This window comes from Callorhinchus milii, unplaced genomic scaffold (assembly GCF_018977255.1).
Source record: "Callorhinchus milii isolate IMCB2004 unplaced genomic scaffold, IMCB_Cmil_1.0 Scaffold4, whole genome shotgun sequence".
NCBI classification, from domain to species: Eukaryota; Metazoa; Chordata; class Chondrichthyes; order Chimaeriformes; family Callorhinchidae; genus Callorhinchus; species Callorhinchus milii.
This window is the reverse complement of record NW_024704745.1, coordinates 52,787,393-52,800,662: the sequence shown is the minus strand read 5'-3', so window position 1 is coordinate 52,800,662 and position 13,270 is coordinate 52,787,393. Positions and strand designations below refer to the sequence as shown.

Below are 13,270 nucleotides of genomic sequence, written 5' to 3'. Positions count from 1 at the left end.
TCAATATCAACATCAAGCACCAACAAGTCTGATAACAACAGCTTAGATTTAAGACAAAACCACTCTGCTCTGTTCTGAGTTATGTTTTAACCCCATACCGCAGAGCAGCACCACCACTTCACCTGTATTATTTTTATTTTAACTTTGAGATAAAATTTGGTGCAAAGTTTGCATTGGAAAACAGAGCAATTTGCCATTTCAGGCACAGTGTCATCACCGATTATTAGGTCAGGTACATGTGTTATAAACAGATTTAGAGCTCCCTTGATTTTGCCTCAACAAAGAATCTCAGCTACAACCGAAGAACAGAAAGAACTCCCTACTGCATCAATGCAGCATTATCCATTTCTCACACTAACCTTTCTTGGTAGTCCGTCTGAGCAAAATTGCCGATTAGGCAGTTTTGGGGTTTATATTCACTTGGAAATCAGTTAATACTGTCCAAAACCATTTCTCATAAGAACATTACAACGAGGAGAGTTTCATCCTAGAAATCTTAACTGAATTTCAAACCAATTCAGATTCAGAAAAATAATAATATACCAATCCACTGCTGCACTTACTGCTCTGTGCCAGTGTGAAATGTTAGTGTTTGTAACCAAACAATCTTTTACACTTTAATTGAGACAGATAATGATCGGTATATTGTTCTGGCAGATTATTAATTCTTGTTACGGATTGTCTTAACCATGTTCAATCAACAGACCCTTGCTACAAATTAAGTGAGAATACTTTTGGACATGCAGAATATCTGTTTGGGCAGAATTCAATCCCATTTCCCAGAAATAAAAACACAATACTTCAAAGACTCAGGCACTCAGTCTGCACCCAACTATAATATCTAGCTAGTAAATCTTGTTAGTTGAAAGCACCATCTTGATTTATCATTGTAAATGTAATTTGCTTTGTAAAAATTTTAAAAAATATTTTAAAGAAGTATTTAATTTCTATAATTCAAATTTATATTTTTTTGCCTTGACATAAGTTTTTCTATAATTTTTAAAAAATAATTTTAAGAAAGGAAGGAATTGTAATAATTATTCAGTTGTAATTGCAGAAAGTGCAGCAAGCCAGAGACAGTGTAGATTGGAATTACTGTTCTCCCTCAAACTTTCAGTCAAAAACCCTTGCCAACGGTGTCTGATCAACTATAAATAACAACTATGGAAATTCCCTTCACTACCCTGGCCAAAATTTTGTGCAAAAAAGAGAAAGGAATAGACCCAGGCTGGGAAATGAGAGAATAAAAAACTATAACAAGTTGGATTCATCTACAAATGTAAGGTGGGACATTGGGTCAGATTGCACTGTTGTTAAAAATACGAAAGTTAAAAGATTTTCTTAAAAAGTTTGCCCTGCTATTTGATATGGGTGAAAAGAGAATTGTATGAATCGAGGGAGGCATAAATTCTAGAGAAGTTGGCTAAATCTAATTGATTAATGTGTCTAAAATGTTACATGTGACTAGATGGATAGCTGGAGATGTCGGGGACTAGAAAATACAGGTAGTTTACACTGCTGCTTGTTAATTATCTTCAATTAATATCACAGGGAGGTAAATGCAGACACTACCATATCTCGTACCAACATCAGATACACAGCATATAGCCTACACTCAACAGTTGAAAAAGTTGTTCATTTGCAATATAAAATTACGGTCAAATGTGTTTATATGTATATGTATCACAACTGTTTCAGTGTCACTTAAAACTCACAGCATCTAATTTGTGCAACGATGGCCTGAGCTTCCAGTGCATCTCGTTCCCATGATTTACCACTGCAGCCTTCAACCAAAGGGAATGCAGTTTTGTAAACGGGAACTGACAACTGTGTGAAGTGGTGGACACTGAAATTAACAGATCGCCAGAGCTCTGTCTGACTGAACAGAACAAATTGGGAACGAACGATTTTTTTTCTTTTTTTTTTTCGAAAACAGAAACAAATGCAATGAACCAGAAAGCGTCCAAATGGCCTGAAACGACTGAGAAGGAATACTTTGAAAGCCGCTGCCTACCTTAACAAGCCCGGGTATTGAGGGTAGCCTTGGGCATAGTTGTCTGGTAGTCCTTTGGTCCCACCTTGGTAGCCGAAATAAGTAACCGGCTGGTACCAGGTCACAGGGGCTGAGGAGGTGGAGGGCATGGTATCGTCTTGGTTGAGGAAGCTGGAGCCCAGACCTGACTCAAGCCCATAGGAGTCGGTGGCCTCAGTTTTAAACATAACAGCGTCTTCAGGCGGTTCTCCTCTCGTGATTGGCCTCTGTTGGGAGGCCACATAGTCAGTGTATGGACTGTAGCCAGTGGGCATGTAAGCGAATGTGTCATTGGACTCCTCGTGCAGACCCAGGCCGGGAAGCTGGTGGGGGTGGGGGTGGGGGGTCCTCTCTGTCCTGGTGCTGGACGATCCCGGCGTCTCGGTGAAGCTGTAGGAGCTGGAGATGTCGGGGATGTAGGGGACGTGATCGCGGTCGTTGGCGGTGAGAAGTTGGTGAGTTCGTGCAGCGAGATAGATGGGGTTGAGGGGCAGACAGGGGAAGCGGAAGATGTTGAGAGGCGACAGCTGCCCCCGGGGGCTCGGGTGAGACCCCTCGTCGCTCTCTGTTTTCATGGCCTGTGGGGTCCCGGCGTCTCTGCCGGGATCTAAGGAACTTAGACCGTCTCCGGGAGTAACTTTGCCGAGTTTGGGTTCCGTGGCCATGTCCCTGCCGTCCTCCAGTGGCCAGGAGGTGCCGGGGTCGCCGCATGGCTTTGCCCCCCCCAACCTCTCGGACCCACTCAACCCCAGGTCGCAACTTCTCCAGATCGGCTGCTCGGAGGCGTCTCTCAGCTCCGAGGCGGACGCTGACAGCCCGAGGCTCCCCAGGTGTTCCGGGGCAGCAGCCTCTCTGCTGTCGGAGTTCTTGTTGGCTTTGCCCCCCAAGTCCGACGCCACGTCGTTCTGCGGCAGCAAATCGTCCATGTACAGCCCCATGGACTCGGACACGGCTTTCAGCAGGTCCGTGGTGCACTGGTCAGCGGCGGCTCCCGTCTGCAAAGTGTAAGCCGGAGCCTTGTCCGCCGCCTCTTTCTTGCTCATGTTTTTCATCCCGGCGCCGCTCGGGAATGTCGGGCGGGTGGGTTTGGAGGGAGAAGGGAAAAAGCAGACGGATGATGTGTTGGCTTTTTTTTTTTTTCCTTCTGACCAGCGAGCGTCCGGGGTCCTCTCTCAGGTGTGAGCCTCGCCGCCAGTCCCTCTCCAGCCGCCCCTCCACACGGGCTCCATCCCACACACCTCCCGCTCACCGCACTGTCAAAGCCGACAGGACAACAACTTCAACAAACTTTCCTCCCCTGTTCACCCCCCCCCCCCTCCCCCCCTCCCCCCCACACCCCTCCCCCCTCCCCCCTCCCCCCCCCCACACCCCCTCCCTCCCCCCCCCCCACACCCCCTCCCTCCCCCCCCCCACACACAGCTTCCATTACACACCATTTATTATTTCAGTCTTATTCTACTTCAAACCGCGCACAGTTAACATAAGCGCTCCCACAAACACATTCATTGCCGTGGGATCAGACGGGATCTAAAGATGACTTATTTTTTTTGGTCACAGACAGACACATACACACAGACACAGACAGACGAACACAGACACAGACACACCCACACAGACACCCACACGCACAGAAACGTCTCTTCCCCCTCTACTGTGAAGTGGGAACATCACCGACTCTTTCTGCCTTTTCACCCATTTCAACGATTTCAATTCCAACAGAGAAAAAATCCACTCGTATTCGGTAAAACCTCACCCGATCCCACGGGGTTTACAACATGATTTAAAAACGTTCAGATTCTTTTTTAAAAAAAGATAACATGACACCCTTTCCCACTTCACACACACACACACACACACACACACATATATGCATATATATGTAAAAATATGTCGATATAGATATGCCAGAGAGCAAAGTATTATTGTTGCAGAAGTTTTTTTCTTTTAACAAACTCTGGCGTTGTGGAAGAGTCGGTGTGTCTTACGTATAACTCGACACTGCATGTTAATATAAACGGGATGAGGGTATAGAATAAAAGGGCTATGAATGCAATCTGTCGGATTGCAACCATCGTGATGCAGACTGGGCTCCTCTGCGCTGAGCCAGTCAATCACTCCTTACCTGCACAGTGACTGAGAGCTGAGCCTCGCTGTGTGTCTGTCAGTCTGTCTGTCTGTCTGTCTGTCTCCCTGTGTGTGTGTGTGTGTGTGTGTGTGTTACCCTCGCTGTCTCAGCTCCCCCTCTATCTATCACGTGTGGGTGAAGATGTGAGACTTTACGTACTGTACAGCGATGATCACACGTCACAAAAAGTTTGCTCCTGCAAAATTTAACTTACAAGGTAGAAACATCCGGGGTCAAGTGTCCTGTCCTCCCCTCCCTCTGCCTTAAAACTGCCTGGTTTCTTTTCCCCTGGTTACAGTGTCCTGCACTGGCCCGGGGAGCCTTCTCTCTCAATTGCAGGTCAATAAGATCACACGATTCAGAAGTCTAGCAACTTCCAGCTGCTCTGGGCTGGGCTTTCAGACTGGATTGAAGGTGAAGAACACTCAATTGCTCAGCTCCCAATAAAATCCACACCATCCTCTCACACTGATGCTGAGGGCAATTCCGCAGTCTTCCCAGTAAGTCTCCCTCGAACTAATAAGTAATCTGCGAAGGGGTGTAAAACGCAGACTCGAGTCTTAACGCCTGGTTCCTGGATTTGGTCACAGAAAAAGGGAGAGAGAGGAACACACACACACACAACACGCACAACACACACACGCAAAAGGATGCTGCGGGTTTTGAAACGTGGGCAGTGAAGATCGCGCTGCAACTGAGTTGCCAATGTCAACAAAAAAAAGTTGCACATTGCATATATGTCAGCGGAGACTTTGTCTGCGTTTTGCCAAAGAGGTCGAGAATTGTATTTCATCAATGGTAACCAGTGTCCACACGGTAACAAAGTTTATTATTTGGTAAACAATGAATTACATTAAAAAAAAGGGGGGGCGGGGGGGGGGTGTGAGGGGGGCTTGTAAGCAGGAACGGTCAACAAAAGCACAAGGGGATAAAATAACATCCTGCGACTCAAGCGTTGGAGACTTGACGTCTGAGCAACGAAGGGGTATATGATCTCCTTAATCTGCCTGTCGTTGCAACAGCGTTCCTACCAGTTGATACATTCATGGAGGTCAATTGGCTTTGCATCTTTGAAAGGGATCTTAAACGTGAAGGTCTCTGAATTACATTTGACAGCAGGTGCAGGAAAGGCTGCATCTCGCCTTTATTTGTTTTTTTTAAATAAAAAGGAAATCGCTTACATGCAAAACCAAGTCGCTTCTGTTTTTTTTTGTGTGATGTAAAATAAACTGGTGAAAACATTGCACTCGCTTAAAATAACTTCCTAGAGAAAAACTTTCTTTTCTTTCCCATTCTCTCCCCAAGAGTGTCTATTGGGGAGGATTGTGGAATGGGAGAGGTCCAGATGGACATATGGCCATTCTGCATTTTAAGCCGAAAGAGTGAATGAAAACACTTTCTGTTGTTGACCAGAAAGTGTAAACCAACGGTCAGTTTCTGTTCTGATGCAGCATTCACATAGGCTTATTTTCCAGTAAAAGTTACAGAATCACCATCAGGATTACAATCTGACACCAATTGTAGTAAATTTCCCATTGTTATCCACACTGATATCATTTAACGTCCTCCCGACGTGAATGGCGCTATACAAATGTCATTTTGTATTCTGTTATAAAAATCCTTGCATTTGATATAGCACCTTATCACATTTTCGAGACGTCTCAAAGTGCTTCACAGAATATGCTTTAAAGTGAATTGACTGTATATTGTTGTGGGTGAATTAACAGCAATTCTGTATCACTGAGGATCCGACCGCACAGTGGGGTCTACCATAAATAAGTTCATCGCTAAAAATAGTGCCCTTTTGGTTACATCTGTATGGGAGGTCAATATTTTCAGTGAACAGTGCAGACCAGAACCTGGTGATTATTTACCAAGTTGGCTTGCGGCGCTGGCAACAATATGTGAATCCTATGGAATTCTTTGCTTTAAAGCCGGAAGATTAATATACAACCTAATACATATTCAGAGGACACTTCATATATGTACCAAATCGTGACTTTTGTTCAATAGAGGTGCGACAGCAACAAAACAATTAGCATGTTACAACCTGCAATGTTAAGTAGGATTTCACAGCAGTAAGGTAGGCACACCCCTTTGTTAAACTATATACAGTATAATATACCATACTCGTCTGCATGGCAAACTTAGAAACACCTTGATTGTATCGAGAAGGGATTTTTCAAGTGGAACTATTAAAACAACATAGGGAGGCATTCTCCTGAATGGAGCTTTAATCCTTTCAGAAAATGCTTCAGCTAACATAGAATGGCAGGCAATGTGCCTTGTGATGTGGCATTAGATTACAACAACATGCATTTGTATAACATCTTTACTTAGCATAGTGTCTTAGAGCTCTTCACAGTGGCAGGCTTATACCCTAAGTAAGGGAGGAGGGGCGCGACTAGTGAGTATAGGCTTTGTTGAAGAGGTACGTCTTAAGGTGAAATTTAAAGATAGGTAAAGAGAGACTGACATGGAGGAGTTCCAGGAATTAGGGGCGTAACACATTGAAGGCATGGACACCGATTATGGAGCGGTTGGGGGACACGCAGCAGGCCTGTGCCAGTTGAGCAGAATGGGCGGGCAGAGGAATAGTATGAGCAGGTCAGTTTGCTAATTGCCCACCATTTACAATCCCTGATAATTCTTTGTTGAGAAAGGAAAGCTATGGAGTCCTGCAGCTCAGTGGTTAGAGCACTTGCCTCGCAATCGAGAGACCAGGGTTCGATTCCGGGCAGGGTGAAATGTTGAGGAAGTTTCCTTACTCCACATGCCTCTGTTTACCTAGTCCTAAGTAGGAACCCAGTTTTTAGTCGATTGGCGAATCGCTTTTCCAGGGGTAATAATTACTTAAAATAAATAATAATAATAAATTGGTCATTCAATCCATGACTGTTTGTGGGATACTGCTATGTACAAATGGATGCCGCATTTCTGCCACAAAATATACAGTCAATTATTCAGTTTACAGTATATTCTATGAAGCGCTTTGAGACGTCTCAAAGATGTGATAAGACGCTATATCAAATGCAAGGATTATTTTTCTGTAAGTAGCAAGGAAAGCACAGATGGAGGTCAGGCCTGGGACCGTGAAAATACAATGCTGTTTTAATTTTCAGGAAACAAAAATTAAAATAGTGTGATGTTCCACTTGGTAGAAAACTATTAAGTTGAAACCGGTACTAAAGTAATTAGAGATAGCTGGCTCAGAAACTATGTTTGTTCTAATTTGTAAATATAAATTTAATTGTGCCGGTTCAAAGGAAGTTTTAATCTCCCTCAGTGGAGAGTATCGGAGAACACGCCTCGATGGTGTGCAAGTGTGAGTGTGTGTGTGCATCGGGTAACACCCTGGTGGATGTTTTTTGGTCTGCCAGGTGTCCAGCATACAGAAACATATCATGCTTAAAGGTATCCAAATCAGATTGAGCATTCCACCAATGTATGCCAACTGCCCATGGAAATTCCCCTGTGTCTGAAATGGAATGTGTACACTCTCTGGAAGGATGAACCCTGGTTACATAATTCGAGGGAGTATTAGATTCAAGTTGGTGAGAGACAAGACTTGGGGACCCCTGAGAGTGTGTTGGGGTACTGCTGGAGTTTGAGAATTTGAGAACGCTATCGATCAAACCTTCAGTTGCTTGTCCCGATCAAGACCCTATGGATGTAACAATGGCTGAGTGGGATGAAACCATGCCCCTAGTAACTGGTCTGCTCCTCCAATCCTACCGATCAGTCATGCTGACTGTTCTGTCATCAGCAGTACCTTGGAGTACTGCAGTCTGTTCTGGCTCAGGAACTGGACTACCGAGACCACTACAAAAGCTTGATTCAATTCTGTCATTCCATTTCCAAGCACAACACCTTGAAGTCAGCTCAGCTCCAAGGAGGCCCGGCTTACCAACCCCACCCTCCAGAAGATAATCGCTAGTTGGTAATTTAACAAGCCGTTACTATATGCAAAGTAGGTATCAGGAACGTTCTGCCAGTTTCCCAGTGAACAGCCAAGCAGAAGGTCAGCATGAAATATGTGAGTATTGCTACCATCATCCTGCTCACAGATTGGACACACATCCCTACCCATTGAGCATTTGGGTCCAACAGTTGGAGGTGAGCAGCTTGAGCAGCTGGTTCGATTTCTATCTCTCTCACCGTCTCCACTTTGTTACCTCTAACGGTTTCTCCTGCAGCCCCCGCACTGTCACGTCTGGCGTCTCCCAGGGCTCTGTCCTTGGCCTCTCCTCTTTAATATCTACATGCTCCCCCTTGGTGATGTCATTCGCAGACATGGGGTCAACTTCCACATGTATGCGGATGACACCCTACTCTATCTTTCTGCCTCCACCCTCAACTCCAGGACCACTGCTGTGCTGACAGACGGCCTGTGGACATCAAGTCCTGGATGAGGGCAAATTTCTTACAACTGAATGTGAACAAGACTGAGGCCCTCCTGATTGGCTCGCGCCAGCGCCTCTGCCCCCAGGCTCTGACAGCATTAACCTCCATGGTTGCACACTTCAACTCACCAAGCCAGTCAGGAACCTAGGTGTTTTGTTCGACCCTCAACTGTCTTTTCTTCCCCACATCCAAGCCATGACCTGCTCTGCCTTCCCTCACCTCTGTAACATCGCCCAACTCCGCCACTACCTCACCCCTCAGGCCGTTGAAACTCTTGTTCATGCCTTCATCACCTCCAGGCTCAACTATGCAAACCCCTACTTGTCGGCCTTCCCAACTCCTCCCTTCACAGGCTGCAGATAATCCAGAACTCTGCAGCCCATGTTCTCTCCCGCACCAAACTCCGTGACCCCATCTCCCCCACTCTCACCCGACTCCATTGGCTCCCTATCTTTCAGAGGATCCAGTTCAAGATCCTGGTCCTCACATACAAAGCCTTCCATGGTCTCGTCCCACTCTACCTCTGTGACCTCCTAACCCCCTACCAACCCACCCATTCCCTCCATTCAGCTGGCTCCGTCCTGCTCCACGTCCCCTGACCCACCCACCCCACCATTGTTGGGAGAGCCTCAGCCACTCTGCCCCCAACCTCTGGAATTCCATCCCCCAGTCACTCCACCTCGCCCCCTCCTTAGCCTCCTTCAAGTCGCGCCTCAAGACCCTCCTCTTCGACCATGCCATCGGCCACCCATCCTTCCCCTCCCCTCCCTTCTCCCCCTTGACCCTAGCTCGGGTCTGAAATGCTGTACACTGTCCAGCGTCTTGGGATGTCCTCCCGACAGGAAAGGCGCTATACAAATGTAATCTTGTTGTTGTTGTTACTATATGAATCAAGGTAAATACCAAGCGCTGGATATGAGTGTGTGTTCACAAATCCTGACTCCAGATATCGTCTTCCAGCAGCATTCATCCCAAGTCTGAGAGGTTCCTCAACAGCTATTTGAGGAATAACTTCCCCAACTCCCAGCTGTGATCCAAAAAATCCTGACTGTCCAGTGCCTTGGGACGTCTTTCCAACATGAAGGGCACTATGCAAGTGTAATTTGTTGTTGCTGTTGACGTACATCCGTATTCATCATGGTAAGGGGATTTCTACACAACAGCTTGTGATGTGTTGACCACCTTGATGTTCTAGTGATCCAATTCCAATGTGATGTACAAGGCTACTCAATACTAACTACCCATAGAGACAGAGAAATTTACAACACAGGAAAATGCCATTTGGCCATCATGTATATACTGGCTCTTTTAAGACCCATCCTCATTTACCTGCCCTTTCCCCTGTAGTTGACTCCTTTTTAGGTATTTATCTCATTCTCTTTTCCCTTACCCAAGCAGATTTTGTCTCTTTAGATATCTGTCTAGGTCCCTCTTGAAAGCTGATATGGTTATGTTTTGATTACCACATCTGGAAGGGTATTCCACATACTAACAACTTTCTATGTAAGAATAATTCCTCTTAATCTCCCACTTTGCTCCCTTGCTAATAAATTGATGCCCTCTAGTCACTGAGCAAACAATGATCTGCTAGGAACTACCCTATGACCTACCAGGAATCAATCATTGATCTATTGGGCCTACCCAATGCCTTACCAGGGATCCCCAGTGACTTGATAAGGAACCAAGGTCCGTCCTCACAGGGGCATGTCAAAATTGACTACAACAGCTGCAGCATTGTGAGTCTAGATCTTATCCTCTGCTCTAAGAAGGAAAAATAACTCCATCTCCAGAAATGCTGCCTGAATTAGCTAGCAGTTACAGTTAAGGGCCACAACTAGTGTTTGTGGCCAACTATTACTCCATTATAGACTTCTCTCGGGAAGTGAGACAATGGGAGAGGATTATGTAAGTACTCACTGAATCCTAAAGGTCAAGTAAAAGCTCCATACTATTCACCCAACTGCTTAAAGCTGTTTTGCTTCTCTCTGGAAACAATCCTTGTGGAGAAAGCTACAGGAATTGGGACTAGAATAATTAGCAACAGTGGGGAGCTCAGACTACCATCGGCTTGATAGGCTGAATGACCTGTTGTACGCTGTAATTTGGATGAATCCTCTCTCTCTCCACATGCTCCCCCCATTGCTACAGCACAAGACAGCTGACTTTTTCTGTTTAAAGGAGCACTACTTTGATATAAAAAACTTGCAAATGTTTTAATAGATCACAAATGATGCTAAAATATAAATCTCAACAAAATGCCTATCACGTCAGTTGTAAGTCAAGAAAATGACAGATGGCTCTTCTCCATCCCAAAAGATTTGTAATTTGCTGTCAAGACTGTGCCCCTGTACGATCACAGTGTTGCAATGTTTGAGAGTTGCAAAAGTTGATAAGGTTCATACACAATGGGATGATTATCACATCACTACCTACTGCATTTGTCACCACCAATAGTTGCAATTAGCAATAGGATCATTATTAGCGATATAACATTTTCGTGGAAATTAAAAATAGTACAAATTTTGCACTAAATAAAACACATGAAACTTGGTACTACAGCTACCGAGTGATAATTACATTGAATATACTTGAACTGATCTTTCTCCTGTCCTCATGAAGGCAGTTACTCTTGCTGGACCATGGCTCTGCTGGTTTGGGTGATGCCAGCGATGTCCACTACTGCAACAGGTGAAGTAAAACTCGACCTTGTGTGTGACATGTGGGATCAGCGACTAGCAGATGACGTAATTCAGTGACTGCTTCTCTTGGGATACAATGCCAAGTGTCTCTTGAGTCAGCAGTGCCACCTTGTTTACATTGCAGTACTACCACTGAAGGCAGCAGGGCTGTCATTTACACAATATTTCAATGCCCAGATCGAGAAACGTATATAGGCAGCATAAGCATTATTTTATCCTGATCAGCCAGTCCTGATACTGGACAGAGCCTAAGCTCCTGGTGACTGTGTCCTGATTGGCCAGACCCTACCGTTGCTGGGTGGAGCCTTATCTTAACCTTATGGTGACCATTTCCTGATAGGCTCCGGGTGGGCAAGTTGCCTGTATCTGCTCGTTGTACAATGAAGTTGGAAACCGTTTAAGGATTGGATGAAATCATCGCCTGGGCCGGACGCAGCCCGCGCACCACCAATTGGACCACCCTGGTCTAGGTTGACACTGCAGCACAATGCTGGGGAAGCGCTGCATTGGGAGGTCCATTTTTCAGTTGAAACGTTAAACCGAGGTCCTGTCTGGCTCTTCCACTACACTTTACAGGAATGAAGATCTCTGAGAGGTGTAAATGGTGTAAAGAAGCACTACATTATATCAAATGCAAGAAAAAATATTATTTTACAGTCTAATATGTGGTGACATATAAAAAGATTTCTATTAGTAACTTCTGGTAACAGGAAATGCATCATGCCAACTCACTAGGCCTCCAGGAACTGAAAGTGGAACGTGTCAGAGAGGAGCCCTCAGTGGATCAGTGTTACACAATATTTACACATTTCTGATTATGACAAGCTATGACAGAGTTGCTATTGGCAACTTCTGTTACAAAGTGTTGCATATTTGTCCCTATTCTGGTTATTCCATAATCAATAATATTGTGTAAAGTGTTTTGGGACTTTAAGTTATGCTATTTTAATGTAACTAAATTAGTCTCTTTCGTCGGTAAACATCTGACATCTGATCTTCATGGTAATATCCTCAATTTCCCCATTGGTGGTAGGCCCAATTTTAGCAATCAGCTGCCATCCCTGTGAAGATCAGATGTTCTGGTGAACATCAGACAACACACTGAGGATTTGTAAAAGGAATCTTTTGGGTTTGTATTATTTTACAAATAGTAGTTTTTTACCAGTTGAGCCACTGCACTATTCATTGTATAGCAACTGGTGGCTAACCTATGGCCCACGGGGCTGTCGTGAAGCAGCCCCACAAACATTAGCGCAAGTCTAGGTATGTCCATGCTCCATTGGTAGTGCTTTTTAATTTTTTTCTTAATTGAATATGTGTTGATTTATTCAATAAATAATATTCAATAAAGAAATTTATGTTTGTTGGCCATCAATAAAGGTTAGATATAGGGTCTGAAAATCATAAGTCAGGTACGATGTTTGTAAGTCCTCGTTTAAGATGCCGTGATGGGAGATGGCTATTCTGGAAGGATGGAATCAAATAGGCCAAAGGGCTGTCTTCATCTGAATTTCTCTTGTAAAACGACAGGGATCTGTGATAGTTTATGATAGTTGATAACTTTGATAAGTGATAGCCAAGATTAGGACCAGGCACTTGCTAATATTGGTATTACAGTGTAATGGTAAAATAACTCTTTTGGGTGCTCTCTAAAAATGTATCCTAAAATTAGATTTTAAAAGATATTTAAAATTATAAAAGGATTCAATAAGTTTAGAATAAATAAGCAATTTGCGCAGACCAATGTCTCACAACCAGCCATGAAATGTTTGACCAATTTCATTTGGGAGATTATTGGTTAGGACTTGGTGAGAAACTCCTCTTTTCAAATAGTGCATTGGGATCTTTAACATCGACCTGAACAGGCAGACAGAACTACATTGGAGTTTCATCTTAGAATATCTCAGTTCCAAGTATTATTGGAAGATCCATTAGAGGTATGTTACCACACATAACAGCAGGAGGAACTGTGACTTTCAGGTGTGGTCAGGAATGGGCATTTATATATAT

General features: G+C 44.4%; 1 protein-coding gene across 1 annotated transcript in view; it reads right to left on the bottom strand.

Moving 5' to 3' along the window:
* LOC103184039 (progesterone receptor) overlaps positions 1 to 2,607 on the bottom strand; it is a 148,151-nt gene extending 145,544 nt beyond the window's left edge. The window contains exon 1 of the mRNA XM_007901877.2: positions 2,015 to 2,607. Coding sequence (XP_007900068.1) covers positions 2,015 to 2,607 — 593 coding nt within the window. The remainder of the gene's footprint in view (positions 1 to 2,014) is intronic.
* Between the last annotated feature and the right edge of the window lie 10,663 nt (positions 2,608 to 13,270).